The 23,372-nt window shown below is 46.7% G+C and overlaps 1 protein-coding gene across 2 annotated transcripts in view; it reads left to right on the top strand.

Annotated features, from left to right (window-relative positions):
- The first annotated feature begins 323 nt into the window (after positions 1-323).
- Positions 324-23,372, top strand: part of Chst10 (carbohydrate sulfotransferase 10) — a 30,677-nt gene continuing 7,628 nt past the window's right edge. Inside the window, exons 1-4 of one of the 2 annotated variants that reach the window (XM_075980375.1) lie at positions 324-672; positions 2,601-2,706; positions 13,709-13,840; positions 21,116-21,207. In XM_075980375.1, the coding sequence (XP_075836490.1) occupies positions 337-672; positions 2,601-2,706; positions 13,709-13,840; positions 21,116-21,207 (666 nt within the window). In that variant the 5' untranslated portion in view covers positions 324-336. Of the gene's footprint in view, positions 673-883; positions 959-2,600; positions 2,707-13,708; positions 13,841-21,115; positions 21,208-23,372 lie in introns of those variants that run through there. The other variant, XM_075980376.1, reaches the window with a different exon arrangement.

Below are 23,372 nucleotides of genomic sequence, written 5' to 3' on the forward strand. Positions count from 1 at the left end.
TGGTCTACAGAGCAAGTTCCAGGACAGGCTCTAAAGCTACACAGAGAAACCCTGTTTCAAAAAGCCAAAAAAAAAAAAAAGTAAGAAAAGAAGCATAATTTAAAAACTAAGGAAGAATACAGACCTGTGCTGTACCAAAGGGCTTGTGATCAGACCATTTACCAAGTTAAAAAAAAAAATCAGGATTATTGATCTATTCATGTGAGGTTTTGTTTGTTTGCCTTTTTAGTTACCTTTTTCTAAATTTTGGATTGTTTGCCTTCTCAGAGGTGTTTTCTGGCACGGTGCTGTTGGTGCATCTGTTCAATTTCTCCACAGGAGGGTAGCTGGGAACCAATGGGAACCTGGGGGCCTGGGATGATGGCTGCGCCCGCCTCCTCCAAGCTTCCTGCGACGCGGACGCGCGCGCAAGCACGGCGGCGGCGACGCGCAGGGCCAGGCCCGCACTCAGGGGCTACGGTGGGCGGCGGCCTCGCGCCCCGGAGCCAGCGCGCACCCGGCTTCCTCCTTCCGGCGTGGCTACATCCCTGCACCCCGAGCGCCGCCAGTAGCGGCGCGAAGGCTTGGGGCGGGGCTGGCCTCCGGGACACCGGGGACGCCCACAGGCCCCGCGAGGCCGGAGCGGAGCGCCGGCAGCCGGGGAGGAGCGCGCGGGTACCGGCTGCACGGAGGGTGAGCTGGAAACCCTGGGTTGGCGGGTCTCTCTGAGGTGCAGTCCCCACCCCCATCCTGGGTGGACCGGAGGGTGATGGAATCGGTTTTCCCCGGCGAGCTACCTCGACGTGTGCTGGGGCGACTTAAAGACGTCCCTGGATGGAGAGCTTTCCGGGCAGAGCTTTCATCACTTAATTATGCAACGAGGCGACGTCCTTGTGCGGGATGCAGTGATGAATGGAATCAGTAATACTTGTACCGTCCATCATCTACCTCTGCCACCCTGGGCTGGGGATTTGCATTTGTAAATTGGGGTGGGGGTGGAAAGAGGAGAACATTTTCCGTCTTGGGTCCCGGGAGCGTGCGGGAGGGAAAAGAGGACGGGAGGGAGGAACCTGTGTAGCTTTTCCGAGTGAGCGCACGGTTGAGCGCGACTCCTGTGGCGCCAGGGGAAGGACCCGCTGGAACCGCTGGAGCGCTGCCAGCAGGTCCTGCGTGCTCCACCTCAGACTTTCTCCACCAAGAGGCCTGACAGAAGTTGGAGGTCTAGACATCAATTTCTGCACTTTCTGGATGGAAACATGAAACAGGTTTTCCAAAGGCTGGTGCTTTTTTTCTAAGTCTACTCCAGGCAGGAAAGGGCTGGGCGGTGAATACAAAGTAGCGCAGCCAGGTTCTGGTTAGCTGAGCAGCTGGATTGTCTAAAAAATTTGTCCTGACCAGACAGAGGCTCTGGGCCACAAGGAGTTGGGTCATTGCATTGGTCTGTTCGAATTGTCAAGAGTGAGGAATGGCTTGAGACATTGTTAAAATGAGGCAGCTCAGCTTCGTTCTGGCTTGCTGATCGCCAGCCAGGACTTCATCTTTTTTAGGTGAGTGGGTTAAAAAAGAAGAGACACAAAGAGAAAATGGCTTTCTACCTTGCGACCCCTGGATAATCAGGACATAGGACATCTTGAAGCAGAATTGGAACTTCAGGATGAAAAGAAACATCTTTGCACGTTTGTTTTTGACCCCCCCAAAGAACAGAATCTTAGGGAAATACCTGAGAAAGTCTCTACTTCCCAGAAACGAAAATAGGGATTCTTGTAAAACATCTGAAAGAATTTGTAAATATTCTGGGCCATTTTAAGCAATAATCGGGTCATTTCTTTAAGCTTGAGGAGTTTCTACCATAAAAAGCTACGAGAGAGCCAGGGATATAGCGGGGAGAGAGGGCTATGAGAGACCTTACGGTCTCGAGATCCAGTCTGTTTTCTCCTCACACCATCTAAATTGTTCAAGATATGTGACAGGAGATACCTTTAATTTTAACATTGAGGATTCTTTTTTAGAATAAAGGCATTTTTTTTTTGCTTATTTTGCCAACAACCCTCTTAAATCTGTGATCTCTCTAATCCCTGGAGGTTGACTTTTAACCCGTTATTCACTTATCTTTTGTCTAGAATCTGTCAGGTGCTAAAGCCTGAAGGAACCTGGAAGCCAGGCTGTATCTGTCATTGGAATATGGATGGTGCTGTCTAAAAATTATTTACCCAGTGTTGAACAAATGAGACAGTGGGATTGGATTGGTTTTTGGTAAAAATACTTCATTAATAATTTTAATTTTTCATACTAAATCACAGGATGACTTTTAAATAGCTAGCTCTTTTGGCACACTTGAAATATATTCTTGTTTATTAAAAAAAATCAGATGCTACCTGCTTTCTGTGAGGGACCTGTTATACAAAATACAGTTGAATAGTCCCAAGTGACTGTTTCCAGTAGAAACTAAATTATATGAAGAAAATTCACCTAACTTTCAGTGGTGCTTTTGTTACTTTGTTTTAGTTTTGGTTTTTTTGTTTTTAGATGGGGTTTTATGTAGCCCAGCCTGGCTTCAAACTCTGTGTGCAGCTAAGGATGGCCTTCATTTCTCACTGTTATTTTAAAATCATCCTACACAGGACAAGAGGAGCCCCAAACCTCAAGCAGGGCAAGAACAGCATGGGAATGTGACACCTTCAACCCCAGGCCGCAGATGGTTCGTGATGGAAAATGTGAACCCGTCAGGTATTTAAGATCATTGCTATTCAATATCCGTAGGGCTTCCTGTCTCGCGTGTATAGAGATTTTAGGGAACTTAAGCATCTGATGATGAATATGTGCATGCATAATTAGAAATGTCTCCTTAAATATACTAAGGGCACACACACACTCTGCAGCTAGCACTGAGTTGGTGCCCGGGTTGGGGAGGGGCGTCCCGCACAGCTGTCCTGTGCAGGTGTTCATGATACTCCATCACTCATAGCTTCTGTGTTGACCGTTGTTGGATTTGTCGCTGGACAGAGTTAGGATGTGTTTTCATCCTGCTCAACGAGGGCAACCCAACCTTCTAAAGCAGGGTCGGAAGGACTGCAGCAGAGAAGACAGAGAAAATTTCTGAACTCGGATCCAGAGAAACGTACGCTATGAATTTGAAGGCTCCGCGATCTGTAGTATAATTCTATAGGACAGGTTCATACGCTGGCCTGTGCTTTATTAAGCTGTAATTTAATAAATCTGGTGCTACCCTACAATTCAGAAACAAAAAGTATGACAGACAGATGATACCCCCATCGTACCAGCCTTGAGCTCTGGTCCTCTTCTCCCCAGTGACCTTCTAGGGGTGACAGCTCCTTATTATTACCAAATTGTATGACCTTTCCTTCTGGTCTGGAAGTGTAAACACTGTATCTGTGACGCCTGAGGTCTGTGTGATATGGTGAGGACCAGAGCTCCCGCCTTAGCCCAGAGGGCCCTCAGCGGCTCTGCTCCTCAGACCCTCCTCTAACCCCTCTTGCTCATGTTGCGCCAGGGACAACAGCCTCCCTGGAGCTTTCAGAATTCCAGACCCGAGACTGTGGCTTATTCAGCTCGTCCTGATTTGCTCCGTTCCCCTTTTCACCAGTTTTGGTTTTAATAAAAAAATAATCTTTATTATATCAAATTACACATTCAAATATACAATTTCATTTTTTTCCAGGTATTTTGTTCAACTCATTGTAAATAAGGAGCTGATTTATAAAGTCTTGGTATAAAAACGTTCAGGGTTCTTGTCGGGAGGGTGGGTGGAGAGTGTTCTTTTTAGTGTTTATAATTTGTGCATGTTTTTATATTTATTTTTCACACACACAAGTGTATATGTGTGTATAGTGTGTGTGCTAGTGTGTGTGTGTATATATATATATACATATAGTGTGTGTGTGTGTGTGTGTATGTGAGAGAGAGAGAGAGAGAGAGAGAGAAAATACAGCACGTGGAGGTAAATCAGTTCTTTCCTTTCACCATGTGGAAGTCACACAAATGCTTAAGCAGGGAGGTTACATTGAGCAGGACCTACAGTGTATGGCAAGCCAGCCCCTACTAAGTGAAAAGCTCTGACATCATATGCTGAAAGTCCTCAGAATCCTACCAGCTTGTGGAAAGGAGCCAATCAATTGGGTGATAGAAATATATTCAAGTTTGGAGGTAGGCACTGGTATTTGTGGGCAAACAATAGTCTGCTGAAAAGTAACTTAATGTCTTTTAAACTGAAAAGCAAAAAAAAAAAAAGAAAAAGAAAAAAATTCTGGGTCATCCATAACTTCTTAAAATATACATCCTATTTAACTGCAAAAATTTCCCCTCAGTCTTTGAGGATATACATTCAGGACTAGTGAACTGTGGCAGAAAGAAAAAGACAAGTCAACCGTTAGCACTCTGAAAACAAGAGTCTCATCTCAGCTGAAGAGATGAACTGTCGCCTCCCACCTTGTAGGACTAACAGGGAGCCCAGGATCTGGCCTTTCTATGTTGTGCTGCCTGAACAGCCCTGCAGTGAGAATGACGATGCTTCGTTCTAGTCTCTCCAGGGAGTGCTCGCTCCCCTCCCCGCATTTATGTGTCTGTCCCTTTGCCCCACTCTTGAATGATGTAGCCAGCGTGTTTGCTGTAAGGCACCTAGCTGCTCCCAGTCCCTGGCTGTGGCCCATAGCCACTTCGCAGTTGGGGATACTGGAAAGACATCGCCATGCTACTGGAAGGCAAGTGGTCATTTCCAGTGTTGAGCCTCTGCCAAACCCACCTTCTATCCTGGAGGCCCCAGCCTCCCTGCTCTTATCTTGCTCTGTTGCTAAGCACAGATCTTTCACTTAGCAAGTCAGTCTCTCTATTAGCATTCAGGAACGGAGCAGGTTACATTACTACATTATGTGAGTCGCTGTGTTCTCAGGGGCTCAGATCAGCACTTGGCGACTATTACTGAGTGACTGAATGGCTAAAGCCTGTTTAAACAGAGTTGATTGGGCTTGCGTGCCATGGGACTTTTTTTCCGGAGCCTTTTCCTAAACCAGTGTGAGCATATTAAAAGCAGAGTGAAGGATGGGATTCGATTTGATCACAGAGCAGGAGAGGCTTCGTGCTTCAACAGGGGAAAAGCACGGACAGCTGAGAAAAGTGAATCTATAGGCGTCCCTCTTTTCAAATGCAGCAGGGGGGGAGGGTTGCATCAAAGACAGTACCTGCCCTGTGACTCATTAGTAATTGCAGAAGTTCATATGCACACTGCTTCTCTTTAGAGAAAGAGAAGAGAGACTTGGACTTCTTGTGGGTTCTGCTGTATTTTTTCCCCTCCCTTGCTTCTCCATCTAGTCTCCAGTTCTGCCTGTGGGTTTTCAGAGCCCACCCTCTGACTTGGAATCAGATGTTGGCATCTTGATGTGTGTAAGTACCACTTAGTGACTGGAAAGAGGAAAGCGCTGAAGACGGATACGCCAGCTCCCGGGGGCTGAGGCTCTGTGTGCAGGAGCATACTGTGACCGGAGAGGTGTGGGTACACTCAGCTCTGCCCCCACCATTAGCTGGAAGTGGCATAGCGGGGTTGCATTGGCTCCTTGAACAATGGGGAGTTAATTACGGAGAATGTCAGGCTTTTTAAAGGCTATTTATCACCTGGTTACCGGAAAGCAGTGGCCTTTCATGGAACCCTGGAGGAAGAACTGCATGCCAGCTTCCAGCCCCCTTGCAGATGGACATTGTGAGCCTGGACCTTAACACCCTGGCATGGTGGCAAGCCTCAGGGAGAAGATTTATATTTAGGGGCACAGTGCAGAGGCTCGGAGAAGTGAGACTCTGGGGTGCTTTTTTGTTTAGAAAATAGGGCACATTGTCATAGGGTTTCTTTTCCCGTGGGTAGCAAATCTTAACTCTACAGAGTCGAGTTCTCTATAGATGGGAGAGCCAGAGAAGAGTGGAACAGAGACGCTGATGGAAGATGGTCTTAGATTCTAATTAAACGTTTCTCAGCTGTCTATCGAGAGCACATGTAATTCAGAGTATTATTGGACTGCCATGGCTCCATAAGATTTTACAGCCAGTCCTCTTTAAATGTAAGGAGAGTGCCTATTACTTTGGCACTCTGCATTTTAACTGGATCCTGGGGAGGGGGGACGTGGGGAACAGAGCTGGCGGGGACACTGAAGTTTGAGGAGGCTGAGTGGGGTGGAGAGTGACTGGACCAGCACTTTCCTGTCCTAGGTGCTTATGAGAGTGTTGTACAGAGCTCGGAAACCTGCTTTGGTGTCACCTCCATAGGCATGTCCATACCCAGGGCATCACTATTTCTCGAGATCTCTGTAGTGATTCTAACGTGCAGCCAAGACCGACCACCACTGGCCTCAACATGAAGCCAGACTCATTAGATAGATGCTGCTGTAATCACCAAGGGAGTCACATGTTGGTTAGCTAGACACGCCTCTCTCCAGGACTCATCAAAGCCCTCCATTACTGTATACTGTTGGTCTTACTAGCTCCCTCACTGGTGCATGGGGGAGGGGCATGCATGTGTGCACATACATATTGAGGCCAGAGGTGAACCTTAGATGTCATTTCTCAGGCACCGTGTGTGTGTGTGTGTGTGTGTGTGTCTGTATATGCACCATGGGTATTGGGTGACTGAGGCAACCAGGAGAGGGCTAAGATGCCCCCGGGAACTTGAGTGTAGCTTAGCTATAGGCAGTTGTAAGCCCCTGGATGTGTATGCCTACTGGGAACCGAACCTGACTCCTCTACAAGAGCATCAACTGCTGAGCCATCTTTCCAGCTCCTACCTTGTTTTCCTGAGATAGGGTCTTGTGTTAACCTGGAGCCCACTGACTAGGTTAGGATGGCTAACCAGTGTGCTCGGGAACCCTGCTGTCCCCGCCTCCTCAGCACAGGGCTTGTGAAACTGTGCCACCATACTCAGCTTTTCTATGTGGGTTCAGACACAGGTCCTCCTGCAATGAGTCCTTGACTGAGCTCCCTCCCCAGCCCTTCACTCTGGCTTCTAGGGATAGAGATGTAGACCAAGCACTTAGCCAGGTTGGCTTGGGCTGATGAGAATGCTCCCTCCTAAATGGAAATGGACCATAGTCGAGTGAATATTGGCTCTTTGCATCTTTGAAATTTATATCAAAATTTAAAGTCAGACGCCCCACTTCCCATTTTTTTCTATGATGGCACAGGTTTGGATATGAGGAAAAGCCTGGATTCCATAACAACTCTGTTAGGGCTGGTATTTTCTGAGCCACATTTGTTCCGCCTCGACTGTATCCTGAACCACACAGACCTTCCTTTTCCTTCATTACTCACAAGCAAGCTCCCTGGCATGGAACCATCCTCCTACCTCCTTAGGCTAGGGCTCTCCCTGGCCCATTTACTCAGGTCATGGCCTCTTGCATTTTCTTATAGTACCATCTCCCTCTAGTATCACCATGTACCACTTTTCTGGTTCCTGTGGGTTTATTAGACTTGAGAATCTATGAGGACAAGTGAGACCATTGTATCTCTAACACCTATTCTATTGGATGAAAGAACATGCATTTTCAGAGTGAAAATGAATTGATGAATTTTTTAATTTCTTTGTCCATTAAGCTTACATATTTGTGTATACACACACACACATATCCATGCTAAAAATAAAGAAAATAAATCCACACCAAGGAGAAATAAGGAATGTGAATGACCATGGCCTGGGAACATGGATTCAAATACCAAACTAGTAACAATTTCATCAAGTTTTATAGTAACAGAACAAAGAAAACCACTCAGTTTTCAAATACATTAATATCGGCTATATGGGCTACAGCAATGTAGAACAATCTCTGCTACAGGCCTCAGATATTATCTGGTGGCATTCCAGCTTGTGGAAGCTAGGGATATATGTTCATACATTCTAAATGGTTTTTTCACATAGTCACAAGGATGTCAGGTCACACACAGAGCTGGGAAGTAAATGAATATTTAGCATGCTGAGGATTGGCCAAGATCACTTGCCTGGAGACCTGTCACAATCTAGCTCCCCACAATCACTGAAGGTTATTGTTCTGTAAGATTTATTGTTCATGTGTATGCATGTGTCTGTGTGCCTGCATGTGCAGGTGGAGGTGCCCACAGAAGCCAGAAGATGGCGTTAGATTCCTTGAAGTTGGAGTTATGGTTGGTTGGGAGCTGCCCAACATGGGTGCTGGGAACTTAAACTCTGGTCCTCTGAAGGAGTAGCAAGTGCTCTTAATGGCTGAACCATCTCTCCAACCCTGTGTTGATGTTTTAAATCAGAACATTTAACATTAGTGTGACTTTTCTTTCCCTGGGAACTTCCTAGCCTCCTCCCTTCTGAGGGTCCGATGTTATAGAGAGGAGTAACGTAGGAGCCAAGAGGAATGAGTGTTTTGCGAGAGGACCAAGCTACAGTTTCACTGGTCGGCTCACATTGTATGCAACTTGAAAGCCAAGGTCTAGTTTATGCTTTAACCGCGTTCCCTTGGTTTACACCTTTTGCCCTTGTGCCTGTGTTAACCGCTATATTTTCTCACAATAGGCCATGAGCAGGGAAGCTAAATGCTTAAATATTGTGTCTCCCCCTCCCTGATTTTACCAGCTGTGGTGTGCCTGTCTGGTGTCTTCTTTGCAAGCCTGATTTAACTGCCCCCATCCCTGCCCCAGACTATCCTGTCATAGGGAAAAACTACCAGCTTCAGATGTCAGATATGATTAAAACTCAACAGTCCAGACAAGTGGAGGGAGGTGCTCCAGCCGTGCCTATAACCTCGTTTCCTTTAAAGAAAGCCCACATTCAACAAAACCACAGTGGAGTGTTTGGAAAGGGTGTTTGCTGTATTATTCTCTGCAGTTCATGCTTAATTATTTATTTTTCAAAGCAAACAAGAATTAACCGAGGAAGGGAAATATGTATTTGCTCAGTGTCCCAGTGCCCATTGGCACACTGGCTAGCTCATCAGTTTTTCCTGGCTAGAAAAGCCCTTACCTCCTTTCCCCAAACTGCACATGGTAAAGAAACTATGGCTAACAGTACTGAGGCAGAAAAAAATTAAACAGCAGCTAAAAGCATCAGGGTACATGTGTGTTGGTGGCCTTCTTTGACATTTTATTCATTTTATTGTGAGTGGGCTATGTGCAGTAGAAGAATCACGTTTAAAGTATAAATGTGTCTAAAGTAAAAGTGACCATCTCTCCATCTTCTTGGGGTACTACTCAGTGCATTATGGGTGTGCACATGCACATTGTCACATTCTCAAGTACAGTGTGTGTGCATATTATTTGTATTAACAGATAGGATCAGACACCAGTCCTGTAACTCCCTTTTCTGCGTAGTGACGATATATGTTGGCACTGGGTCTATCCAATAGACTTGCCTTTTAGTATAGTGTTTTCTTTTAGGTTTAAAGTTCTTGGACTCCAGCACGATTCATTAACTCTTTCATCAGCACTTTTAAAGATTGATTTTATTTTGATTTACATATATGTCTGGGTCCTCGTGGGTATGAGTATATGAGTGCAGGTGTTCGTAGAGGCCAGAAGAGGACTTTGGTAGGATCTCTAGGAGCTGGGGTTGTACAGGCAGTTGGGAGCTGCCAGACTTGGTTGTTGCGAGCCAAACTCAGGTCTTCTGGAAGAACAGCCAAAGCTCTTGACCACTGAGCCTTATCTTCAACACAGCAGCACATTTTAAGTTAGGTGGTAAATCAAGAACGTGCGCATAGGCTGACTTGGAAACTACGATCTGAGTTCAGTAGCACTGATGTTCTAAGAGCTCTTGACGTTTCCTGATAATAGATATTGGCTAATAAATTGATATTGTCTCTCATGTAGAGGCTGGACTCCATTGAGTCTTCAAGGTGGCACCTTGCTTTAGAAAGATGGGAAAATAGGCAAGCTGCATCCTAGGGTCTGTGTTCATGAGGCGCTGTTCTAGTCCTTGGTGCGTTAATCAGTTGTCATAGGCTCACATACCTGGAGGGGCAGCAGGCAGTGCTTAGCAAGAGCACAGGGCAGCCAGATGAGAGAAACCAATGTTGGGACACCAAAGGGGCAGTGATGAGGGAAGCTGGCCCTTCCTCTCCTCGTGGTATAGGGAGCAGCTTGAACACCAGTGGTAAAGAGTCCATAGCAGGATGTGGGGTCATGGGTTAGCAGCCGTCTAGCCTGGGCTTGTCTTGAGACACTGACAAAGACTTGGCACTCCTGTTCTTTTTCAGAGGGCCAGTTTGAACAGGGGCTTGTGTTTCTGCATGTGAACTTTTTAAGTCCTCGTGTCCTCCCACAGGAGACCCTTGTATATTAAGAAGCTCAGGAAATGAACTGGAAAGTGGGAGGAAAGAGATAGGAGCCTTGTAGTTATTTCTCTCCCTCCCCAACACCTGCACAGTAGCAGGGCTGGGGGAAAAAGGGACCATCTAAATATCAGCTCTGAGGACATTTTACATACATCATTACCTTGAAAATTATTAAACTTTTAGAAACTAAAGAGCACACTGAATGCTGTGTGGCTGTTGCGATACCCGGGCAGACTCTTCTGTGGGAATCTCAACACCTTAGCACATGCGCAGGTGATAGTTTTATCCATAAAACGAGAAATTTGGAGCCCAGACAGCAAGTCTGCAGCCACCAGCTAGAGGGCGAGGAGGATAGATATGCCCTGGTACCAGCCCAGCCAAGAACGCCTGGGTTTCCCTGGTTTAAGGCAGCCACAGAGCAAGCATGACTGGACTTTCCAACCTGACTTGCAGTGTCTGTGAAGCTCCCGTGTTTCAGAGAAATCTTTATCTCTTCCAGCTTCCTGTAGAGGTGGGTGGGTCCTGTGGCTACACCAAATCAGATCCCCTCAGAAGATCAGTTCCCGCTGAGAATTATATTTATTAATATAAAACCCCTCAGAGCCTGAAGCCAGGCACAGGGGTGCTCAGGGACCAGAATGCCCAGGCAGTCTATGGGAAATGAACAGAGCGGGTAACAGAGTGGGCAGTACCTGGGGGTCGCCTATCACCTGCTGTGCAGAGTGAGCAAATCTCTGTGTGTGGGGTGGGCAGTTCAGTCCTTATCTGTGTGTCCTCACTCGCAGTACATAGCTCAGGAGAGAGTGGGCCATTCAGCACAAGGGCCTCTTTGTTCTGCAGTGGACCCAGCTCCCCGAGATCAGTCTGGCCTCTTTACTCCTCTGCTACTCCTCCAGCTTCTCTGCTGCAGGATTTCTCAGCAGGACACTCCCTTTCAACCCTTGGCCACACCTCCTCCAAGTGTCATTGTCCTGAGGACAAGTTGAATGAACTTGGGACTGAAGGATCTAGCACAGCCTAGCCCTCGCCTATCTGTAGGAGGGAAAAGCAGGAAATCATCTGAGATGGCATCTCTACCCTCCTTCCCCGACTTCTTGGGACACAGTACACTGCTATATTCATTTCCAGCCACCACAGTAGGACACAGAGGAATCTGCAAAGGGTGACAAGGGGTTGGCTAACCTGGTTTACTAGGGCCTATAGTAGGAAGTGGATGCTTGACCTGAATTAGTAGGTCATTCTTCAGTGACTGACAGGGTTGTAAGTAGGAGGGCTAGGAGATAAGAAAGATAAAGACAGCAGGGGTCAAAGGTTCCTGTAAAGGCTGTGTCTTATGCCAAGCAAGCTTATTAAGAAGTACAACATCTTATACACTATTTTAGGGAGAAAAATGGAACAGAGTCAGCAAAAAGCCATCATGGGACAAAGCCAGCAGGAAGTTAATCAGTGTTGCACAAGGGGAACACAGGGGACCACAAAGATGTCAGAGAGAAGGATGCAGCAATCTGAGGACTGATAACCAGTAGCCTCTTAGGGTGGAAAAAGGTTCTCAAAATCCAGAGCCACAGCTCCCCCAAGGCCCTGGCGCCAGGCCATTTCTGGCTCTGCCAAGCATGTTCCTGGTTTAGAGAAGGAACTACTTTCTGTCTCCATACTTCTGGGCCTCAGGGAAAGCCTTGGGGTGATCTAACCTACAGTATATACTAGTTCTTTGTTGGCATAGCCTCATCTTGTGTAGGCCCTGGGAGGATGAAGGCCTCATGTCTGAGGTGGACTGTGGAGGTTGAGGCCTAGAGCAGGTGGCCTGAGAGGCAGCCTGAAGTCAGACACAGACTGAGATTAGAAATCCTCATTGCCCTGAGCCACCCCATTGAGAAAGGAAGAGAGAATGAAACTTTCGGGAGACTTGGGGCGGCCTACCTCAAGTAGTTGAGGGCTTTGGCATGTCTTCTAACAGGTAAACTGCAACCACTCAGTGAAATCTAAGTTTCAGAAGCGGCAAATGGCTTTTTCACTCCAGGTGTGTCCCGTGTAACATGTAAGACCTATCTATAATTTATGTGTTGTTTCCTAGAAACTTAACGAGGTATATCACATTTCTACATATTTACCCTGGCAATCTTCCCTGGGGACATGCAGGAAACACTAGACCCAATATGTAAGCACAGAAAAAAATAATAGAGATTTTGTTTGTTTGAGTAGATTCTGTAAATGTATTTATGTGAAATTGAAACTACACCGAGGTCCTATATTTTTATATAATTTTGCAACCATACTTGGAGACCCCAGTGAAAACACACTGGCCCGCACATGTGGGCCCCCGAGAGGACTACAAGACACCCTGGGCAGGTACATGCAACGTGGGAGGTGGCAAGCTCCCTGGCAAACCGTATACAGGCAGGGATGTCAGAGATCCACTCACTGGGTGCCGTGGAAGGAATTGGGTCTCAGATGCCCGGTTCCCGTGATGCTCCAGAATACAGCATTTGGGGAATAAGGAGAGTTACTATTTTCTGGGTCTTGGCTGAGCTGTGACCAGGCAGGGCTAGGAAGCAACTTCTGAAATCACCCACTGTTAGCAGCAGCAGACTGGAGACCATTTCTCTTGTCTATATTGATGGCTGACCTCAGTCAGCTGGTGCAAAGCAGCCCAGTTTGATCTCTTTGCATGGTCTAATCCTGCTTCAGGAAGTGCCACTTGACTGGAAGATACTTGTTTGTCCCTCCTGCTGAGGATTGACGGTGGTGTCCTGGTTCCCTGTGCATCCTTGCGACAGAGCGACTTCTGTGATAGGCTGAGGACCAAGAAATGTGCCCTACATCACTCTCAGTGATAACATGAAGAGCACCGTCCCCCAAGTTCTACGAAGGTCCTTGAAGGCAAATGACCTGAGGTTATGGAAGAACAGATAGGACAGATGATTGGTTTTTTTTATTTTAATTTTTGTTCTTAGAGTCTCGTGCTGTGGATACACCTTGTCCACCAGTCAGCGTTTTTAAACACAGCATCTTGTGATGGCCTCAGCATGGTGTCTGCACTCCAGGAATTGCCCAAGAAAGATCTAGTCCAGTCTTTGGCAGTCCTTCTGCTGGGCCTCTCCTCCTTCCGGGCCCTCCCAGGAGCTTCTTGTGACATTGGGAGACAGGAATCAGGAGGCAGATCCGCAGTAGCACAATCTCCTGGATTCCAGAATGATAGTTGCTCATTGTCATTCCCCTCCACTGGGTGTTGAAAGTTGACTTAATTATAAGATGGGCCCTTCAGTAATATTCATTAAATATGAAATGTTAAATTAAATGTCAAGTCAGAATACTCACTCTAGCAAAGTAGAAGTGTTCTTAATGATTTGGGTTCTGTTAATTGAAATCACCAGTGTGACTTTTTTTTTTTTTTTTTTTTTTGCTTCAAGTGACAAAGGCATCTCACTTGTGTCTTCCAGGAAGGATCATTGAATGGCTCCCGTTTGACAACATGCACCACCAGTGGCTGCTGCTGGCTGCATGCTTTTGGGTGGTTTTCATGTTCATGGTGGCCAGCAAGTTCATCACGTTGACTTTTAAAGACCCGGATGGTAGGTATGCTTCATGGCAGAATGGGTTTATGGCAAGTGGAGTTCTCCTGCAGCACTGTGCTCAGTCACCAAGCATAAAGGACCTCTGTCCTGACCAAAGGTTACAAGTGGGCTTCCAACGTCTTCATATAACAGAAACCAGAGAGAGGAGGGGCGGGGAGATGGCCATGCTCAGGCCCTCCTGAAGAGGTTCTTTCTGGGTGGCTGAGTCACTGTATCACCTTTGGGCTAGAGATGCTTTCTTCCTGCTGCACCTCTGAGCCCCTGGCAGCGAGAACTGTCACAGGCTCTGCCTCACATCCTGAGAAACCCAGCTGTGTTTGCTCAGAGTGGCAGCTGTTTCACACTGGCGACATGCGGTCGCTGGTTGTCCTCGGCATCCTGGCAGGAGGGTTATTTAAATGTGTGTAGTGAGGCTGTTGTAGGATCTCATCACCCTTTACTAGATGGAGGAAGATGACACAGGGCTAGGTTTGCTCTCAGGCAAGCTGCTTCGTGTTCTTGCCATTCGTTAACTTCAGTGTCTGCTTACAACACAGATGCGCTCCCTGTCTGACGATAGCGGCTTGAGGGTCTGGTTAGTGAAAGGTGGGCTGCCATGTGCAAGGAGTTGTGAGATGTTGCATTTCGGTTCTGTGCCACTTCCTCTGGGCCAAGTGGAGGAGCCGAGGAGAGGAGGGGCATGGTTCATGTGGGGACAGCTCATTAGTGCTGTAGATTGGCCAGAGAAGCCCTTCCCGGGAGCTGAGCACAGTTGTGTGCCGCCTTCTGCAGCACACAGCTCATTAGAGGTATGTCTCTACCAGCAGAGTTCACCTCTTCCATCTAATGGCTGTGCTGACCTGAACTAACCTGTATCACTGTGCCCAACAGTAGTTTGACCACTTGGCTATAGGCTCCTTTTATATCACCAAGAACCGTGGTTATGGCCTAGCTATTTTAAGGGCATCTAACATCCCACAATTCTCTATCCTCTCTGTCCCACTTTCCCAGCAGAGAGACAAAACTGGAAGCAGATATGGGGGATATGGAAGAAGAAGGAAACCCCAAAGTTAGCCCATATGGTTTACACTCAGGGATAATTACAGGCCCTTAACACTGGGCACCACCTGCCTGTCATCTTCCTGGGAGAAAGCTGGCGAGGTTTGCACAGCCCGGGGCAGAGGTGTTACGCTTGCTGTTTTGGATCCCAGGCCATCACATGGTGCTTGGGAGCTGGGGCTCCATCAGAAGAGTGAGCTTCAAATCTTAGAGCAAGGAGGGAGTCTGAGCAGGATCTCGGTGTCACGGTTCGGAGATTTTAGCGATGACAGCAGTCAGTGTGGTGATCTCTCGTGAAGGCAGAGAATTGTTTTCATCCTGGAGGCATTTCACAGTCAGCTGCCATGTTCTGTGACCTTCTCTGATGGCACAGATAAAAGTCAGATTTCTGAGGTGGGAACCAGCCCCAAATATGGAACAGCTAAAACCCCAAGAAGAACATGTGATTTCTGATCCCTAGATATTGTCTCTTAGTAAGGAAGGCACAGGCACGGCAGGGAGACTCACACCATTAAATTGTCTGTGGTTTAGTTTGCTTTAAAAGCCAGGACAGTGTATACTGTATCTCAGTGAGACATCTGTCAGTCATAGTTAAATGACACACCTTCCATTCTCGCCACTCTGGAAGCCCGTGCTGGGGACTCACCTGTGAGTTAGAGACCAGGTGGAGCACACGTGAGGCCCCATCTCAAAAGAAAAACAATAAATAAATAAATAAAACAAAGCAAAGCAAAAATAAAAATTAAAAAACACACTCTTGCATTTTAATCCCAGTGGGCTCTGGTAAAGGCAGTTTCGCCGTCCTGGGAGGTAGCAGGGCTTATGCTCACTGCTCTCAGAAGGCAGAGACCTGAACTGCAAAAATTGAAGAGACGCTGAAAGTAAAAAGCCAAGAAGTAAACGTATGAGCCTTCCTTAGTGGAGGTCAGAGGACAACTGGTAGGGGTGGTTCTCTTTTCCATCGTGTGAGTCCCAGGGATTGAGCTCAGGTCATCAAGCCTGACAGCTGGCACTGTTCGTTACCCACCAAGCCACCTGTGGTGGTTTGAAAGGAACCGGCCCCCAAAGGAGGTGGCACTTCTGGGAGGTGTGGCTTTGTTGGAGGAAGCGTGTCACTGTCCAGGCAGGCTTTGAAGTCTCAGTTTCACAGTTGACTTCCTGCTGCCTGCAAGATGTAGGCCTCTGAGCTACGCCAGCACCGTGTCTGCCTGCCGTGTCCCACCATGATGATAATGGACTAAACCTCTGAACAGTAATGTTGTTGGTTGTTTTAGTCCTCTGCTCTTTGAGGAGCCCACCACCCAGCTCCCAAATAAACCACACCGGAATCTTATTCTTTCTTATAAATGCCCAGCCTTAGCTTGGCTTGTTTCTAGCCAGCTTTCCTTAACATAAATCATTCCATCTATGTCATGCCCCTGGGCTTTTTCCTTTCTCTATTTCTGCATACCTTTCCTTACTTCTTACTCAGGTCTATGGCTTGCTCTGTAGCTGGGTGGCTGGACTCCTCTCCTCCTCCGTTTCTCTCTCAATTTTTTTTTCTTCCAGATTTCTCCTTTTATTTATTCTCTCTGCCTGCCAGCCCTGCCTATCCTTTCTCCTGCCTTGCTATTGGCCATTCAGCTCTTTATTCAACCAATCAAAGGTTAGACAAAGTCACATAGTTTCAGAGTTGAACAAATGCAACATAAAAGAATTCAGCAATCCTTGATTCATTAAACAAATGTTCCACAGCATAAACGAATGCAACACATCTTAAATTAATATTCCATACTATTAATGTGGAATTAACTAAATGTTTTCCCTTTTAAGAGTTGCTGTGGTCATGATGTCTCTTTACAGAAATAGGAACCCTAACTAAGATACCACCTTGCTGGCCTCACCTTCAAGATTTTAACTGGGACAAAAAAGCTCTCTAGCTCACCAAACAGCTCTGTCCCTAAGACTAACGATAGGCAATTCCTCTACACTCTGACATTGGAGTTGTCATATAGCCTACTCTTGAGTGCCTTCAGAGGCAGGGCACAGTTAGCCCCTGCTTACCCCAGCATGAAGTTCAGGGTAAAATGCCCTCACGCCATAGTATGTTGTAAACTAAGACGTCACGGGACTTAAAATACAAGTTCCCTGTCATGGCTCAGAGGGTATGTTGTTGTCTTCAGAGTATCTGGTCAGATCACAAGCATCATTGTTCATCGGGTTCATTCTTCAGTCTTAATTCTGAATAAACTTACGCGTGCAGTATCTTACCAGTCTGAGTGATTAGGCCTGGATGAAGAGTCTGGAAGTGAAGTATACAGTGCCCACCCAAGGCATCAAAGGGGACCCTGGGCTGGGGATGCTGCAGACATCTCTTGTTTTCCACCCTGGATCCCTCTGACCCCCACCTCTCAGTCTCTGGGAAACATCAGAGATGTCTTTGAACTCCTGGCTGTGGGTTGTTTGCTTTCAAGCCATTTTGGCTTTTGTACCAAGGGCCCCACATGATATCATTGCGAGGAGGTAACTTACAGCCCAGTGGTTCCCAGAGTGAAGTTCCTATGCTTATCAGATGGCCCTTGGTTCTGGTGTTCAGGGAAGACAGTAACACGGCTGGCTGCCCTTGAGTTCTTTTCCGCTGGCTCTCTTCTCTTGGAGCTGGATCCCTGGTGTGGAGTCCCGGCCACATTGTGTATGTGTTTTCTTCATGCCTACCCATCCATCATGATTTCCCTGTCCACATGGACTGAGCCAAGAACCCATCTGCCCTGCCTCTTCTGACCTGCTACATATCCGTGCTTGCTGCTTTTGATGCTACCGTGGTTTCTGTCAGCTCAGCAGAGAAGCCATATTGATACTTGTGCAATGATCTGTCCTTAGCAAATATCATTTCTACTGAACAAGAATCAGGTGTTAATAACCAGATTGTTTCAAGGAAAATAAATCCAACCCAGTGATAAGTACTTAGTGGCATGATTTGTTAAGATTTGAAATAATAAGCAATCCTGGAGTTGGTCCACATAGTTTTCTTTTATCTGTTGGACTTGCTCTTTCAGTCTTAGGCCTGATTGCAACCCCTCAGGTTGCTTCTAAGTGGCTGAAGTGCAGACCCCATGACTTTGGATTATGTCTGCCTGCCGCCCATAGCTTGGGTTTGTGGCTGAGCTAAGAGGCAGGAGGCAGCATCATTACAGAGCACAGAAGACAGCTAGGGGGACAGTTGTGACCACTTTTAGAAAGGCAAAGCAAAGTGGTACTCCATTCCCAATTGTAGACATCTTGTTCAAACTCAGAAACAGCCATCATTATGACTGTTAGCAAACATAGTCTTAGACATGAAGATGCCCAAACATGCCTCGGGGATCACAACCCTTCACCCTGAGGCTTGAGACTTGCTTCTGAGGGGCAGAATAGAGAGACTGACCTCTGGTCCCAGCAGCAGTGCTAGCAGCTTCTGAAGAGAATGCCCCTCCAGCAGAAGGACAGAAAGGAAAAACTAGGCCATTCTGCTTTCTCTGTCTGTAGTCAGGTTGGGTTGGGTTAGCTGGAGAGAGAATCCAGGGGCCTCAAATCATGAAAATGTTCACACCAGGGTCGTGACTGACAGGCGAGCTGGGGCTGGAGGGTGAGAGGTTCCTCCGTGGCCATGGCCTTCTGTGTGCTCTGAGCATGGGAAATAGGTTGTTTTCCAGACGTCAGGGGCAAGTCAGTTACTCAGCATTCAGAGCACATTTCCCTCTACCCAGAGCAAAAGGAAACACGGGTTTCACAAATCCATTTAGCATGTCAACACTCAGAAGTGACAGCTTAAATCTGTGGGGGTTGGACCAGTCAGTGTAGGTGTCAGCGCCCCTGCAGTGCAGCTAGGAGCACTGGGGCAGGCGGCTTCACGACTTTGGCCGCCTGTATCCCTCGGCAAGCTCAGAACAGCTTGTGCGTGTAGCTTCCAGCCAGGTTTGCACGTTTACACAAATGTAGACAAAGAGGAAGATGGCTGTGGGGTTCACGAAGCAGGGGCTGTAGTAGAGCCCAGTAACTGAGGTGTGGGAGCGGGGCTGTATTAGGACGCAGTAGGGTACCTTCTTTCTCGTGCAGAGGAGCAGCAAAGCGGCAGTCGGCAGATGCTGTGTGCTGCAGGGAGGCAGCTGTTCAGCAGCCTGACTGGGTGAGGTCACCACGGCACTGCAATGAAGAGCACTGGCTGCTCTTCCAGAGGATCCAGGTTCGATTCCCAGCACCCACATGACAGCTCACACCTGTCTGTAACACCAGTTCTTCTGGTGCTCTTGGGTACCAGGCACATATGTGGTACAGATACATAGGTAGACCAAAAAAAAATCCATACATACAAAGTAAAATCAAATAAAGTAATAAATTTAGAAGAATAGCCAGACTGGGATGGCCTGGGACTATAGCGAAGCAGGCAACATATAGGCATCACTGAACCAAGACGGGGGACGTTTTTATTAAGGGAAGCAATACTTTTATGTATTTCGTGTGCTTTTATTGTATATTTATGTCTCTGTGAGACATGGAAAGCATGTTTGTTTTCAGAAAGTGATAGATTATGTCCAGATTCTACTTGAAAGGTTCATACAAAATCTGTTTATTTCAAGTCTTCTCGGCTGAATGGCTTGTAAACCACCCTCTGGGCTGACTTATAGTCACGTGACTGCTGACAGGAACATGGAAACTCTGGCCTGACTGCTGGAGTTTCGTTTTTGCTTTTCTATTTGTAAATTAATTTGGGTGAGGGCATGGTCTGGTGGTCACCAAGGAGTGGCATACAGTTGTGAGAAAGACCACTGAGGGACTGGGGAGCTGACTCAGTGGGTTAAGAGCAATGGCTGCCCTTGGACCCAGGTTTGGTTCCTATCACTTCCATGACAACCCACAGCCATCTGTAACTCCAGTTCAGGGTATCAGTGCCCCCCTTTTGGGCCGCCTTCGGCACCAGGAACACACATGATACACACAGACATACATTCAGGCAGAATAACCTACGTAAGTTGTTTTTTTTTTTAAAGAAAAAAAAATAGCACAGGATAGAGAGATCCTGTGTTCAATATACCTCCTGTCCTCACAAGGTAACTGTTTACAGAGCTACACAGCAGTCGGGATACCAGCACAGATACAGCCCAGGTGCAGAACACCTCTGTCACCGTGAGGGTTCATCATGTCACCCTTTGGTGTATTGACCTTTCTAGTCACATCCACGTCCCCCTTCCTTAGCCTCAGCTCCTGAGCCTCTGTACGGTTGTGTCATTTCAACATCGCCCTTAGCTTGTGACCTTTTGACTTTTCAACACACACGTGACTCCCTAGAGTGTTCATTTGCATGTTTGTAGCATTATCAGTGATAATTTTGCCTTTTTTATTGCTCACTTGTATTTCGCTGTGGGTGTATCCCTGTGTGTTAGTCACCTACCTATTGAAGGGCACACAGGCCACTTCCAGTTTGAGGATGTAACAAATGAAGCTGCTGTAAACATTTGTCTATGGGTTTTTGTTTGAACATAAATGTTTACTTCCCTATAATAAATGCTAGGAAACACAATTGCTGGGTCTTGTACCATATTGTTGTTTTATTTTTTTTTTCCAAGAAAATTACCAGACCCTTTCCCAAAGTAGCTATTCCGTATTTCATCTCTACAGCATTGTCTCCATGACCAGGTTTCTCTGCATTCCAGCCTTTGGTGGTCGCTGTTGGATCTGTGGTCCTCTCTTCCTGTGATTCTGATTTCTGTGGTCAGGGATGGTGAACATCTTCAGTGAGGTGCTCCTTCACAGGTCAGCTTGTTTATAATTTCTTAAGTGCTGGACCTGTGGATTTCCTTGTGTCTTCTGAGTGTGAGGCTTGTAAATGCTTTCTCCCTGTCCGCAGCTTGTCTTTTCCTCCTCTTCAAATGGGCTTTTATAAAGTACAGGTTTTTAGCTTTGATGAAGTTTAGTGTTCTAAGGACTTTTGTCCTGTTTGTTCTTTTAAGTTTCATGGCTTTGTATTTTACAGTTAAGTCTCCTAGTTCTTTCCTGGAAAAGGTGTGAGGATTAGGTAATGGCTCATTCTATTGGTTGAGGTTCACTTGCTCCATGTCCCTTTCTTAAACTGACTGACACCCCCCCCCCCCCCCAGTTAGGTTGCCTTTGCCAGAAGCAATGTCTGGGTGGATGCAGCCTTTCCTAGAGGTGGCATTCTATCCCACCAATTTCATGTTCGGTGCCTGTGAGAATATATCTGAATCATTTGTCTTCCAGGATATAGTGCCAAACAGGAGTTTGTTTCCCTGACAACCATGCCGGAAGCAGGGAAGCTCAGAAGAGAGAAGCATTTTCCTGAGGATACCAAGGTGAGTACAAGTCCTGTCCCGCTGACCGGGACACTGCTTTCCTGAGGGTACACTGCACAGTGGCCCTGTCACATGGCAGCAGCTGCCCCCAGCGTCTCTCACAGGTTCCTACTATGCCACTGCAGCCAGATTGATAGTGTAGGGTGAGAATTCCTAATCTGAAAATCAAATATATGAAAACTACCCAATCTGAAATTGAGCACCGAAGTAGTGTCACAGTGGAAATTTTCATGCCATGGAGCTTTGTTTTATGCATCAAATTATTTAAAATATTCTCTATTGCTAAGGTTATTGCTTAATGCTACTCTCCTCCCTAACACGTAGAAGGCCCTGGACTCATTTCCCCAAATTGTATAAAATTATTTTCAGGTGTATATAAAACAAAAATGAATTTCAGGTTTGGACCAGAGTCCCTGCGATATCTATTTTTTGGGGGATAGAAATATTCCAGAATCCAATAAAAGTTCCAAATCAGATGCACTTCTGTCCCTGAGCATTTGGATAAGAGATAGCAAAGGTCATTCCAGCCGGAGTCCCTTGGCTTTTTCCTCTGTGTTTCCATTCATTGTTTAGCTTGGCTTCGGTGAGGTCAGTGGTCCTCTATGCTGCATCCCTCACCACGGGTCCTCTGTAAGTGTTTCTTGTGCTGAACCCCTTCCTGACTGATGGAGTCTTGCCTTCACTGGGAGAAGGAATATGTTGAATAGGGTTAGGGAGAAACTGAGGATATGAAAAGGTTTATGTCCCAGTGAAATTTGGGGGTGAGTGGAAACATGGGATCAGCCTCCAATCTGTATGAATGAGCAACGGAACCCATGAGAAGGGAGAGGTCCCCAGATGGCACGGCAGATAATAGACTCAACCCAGGCAGTCAGCTTTCATGGAGTCCTTGATGCCTGGGTACTGACTGCATGTATTCTTCTGCAGGGCCTCTTTCACACGTAATTCTCTTTGTTCCCTGTGCAGGGACAGGGATATACTCAGGACAGCCGCTCCCTTTGCCAATCCTCATGCTGGGTCTAGAAGGTCACAATTAGGACTGAAGGGATGAAGTATCTACTGCTAAAGATGCTTGTCATCCCAGGACTGGCCTAGGGAAAAGGGCAGGTTGCTGCCTGGCTCACAGTGTGACGAGGCTAATTAGAACTCAGTAAGAACGCAGACATTCCAACCAGAGCAGGTGGCTGTTGTGGCTTCTTGTCAGCAAGACATTCATGTAGTAAAGGTCAGGTCTGCAAAGCTCTTCTGAGATAACCCAAGGGCATCTTGAATAGAAAATATCTCAATATGTGTTTTGAGAATACCACAAGGGCAGGTGAGCTATTTGCAAAGCAGTTCAAGGCATGGGCCCCATTGAGAAAATACATCCGGGAAAAGATGACTCTGTCGTGGTCCCTTCCTATTTCAAGATACCGCTTAGAGAACACATACCTTCTTTTATTTAGAAAAAAAGGGGGGAAATGATGTGCTATTTCAAGATATCTCTTAGAGAACACATACCTTCTTTTATTTAGAAAGAAAAGGGGAGATGATGTGGGATTCCCCTCTGTATAATATGAATATGTTTTATTACCATTGGTTATTAAAGAAGCTGTTTCCACTAGTGGCTTAGAGTAAAGCCAGGCAGGAAATCTGAACAGAGATGTAGAGAGAAAGTAGGCGGAGTGGTAGAGGTGCCAGATGCCAGCCAGAACTTAACCGGTAGGCCACAACCTCATGGTGATACGCAGATTAACAAAAATGTGTTAATTTAAGATGTAAGAGCTAGTTAGTAAGACGCCTAAGCTATTGGCCAAACAGTATTGTAATTAATATAGTTTCTATGTGATTATTCACATCCAGGCAGCCGGGAAACAAACGAGCAGTCTCCTCCTACAGGGGCAGACCCCCAAATACCACATACACACTCACACATACACCCAAGTCGTGATCAGTAAGGGTTCCTGAACACTGGTCCATGTGTTACTGGTACAGCTCCTCTCCCATCCATGCCCCTCTGCTCTTCCAGTCCACACTCCTCCTCTCCCCTACACACGGGGACTATGCTCATGTACACATATGCACACATGCACATACACTCAGCTAAGACTTTCTTGGGTATCCCCATAAGACCTTGTAACTGTCACACACCCAGGAAGGCTTAGTTGCTGTGGAGGGAATGGTCC

The sequence above is a fragment of the Microtus pennsylvanicus genome, chromosome 7, assembly GCF_037038515.1.
Source record: "Microtus pennsylvanicus isolate mMicPen1 chromosome 7, mMicPen1.hap1, whole genome shotgun sequence".
Lineage (NCBI taxonomy): Eukaryota > Metazoa > Chordata > Mammalia > Rodentia > Cricetidae > Microtus > Microtus pennsylvanicus.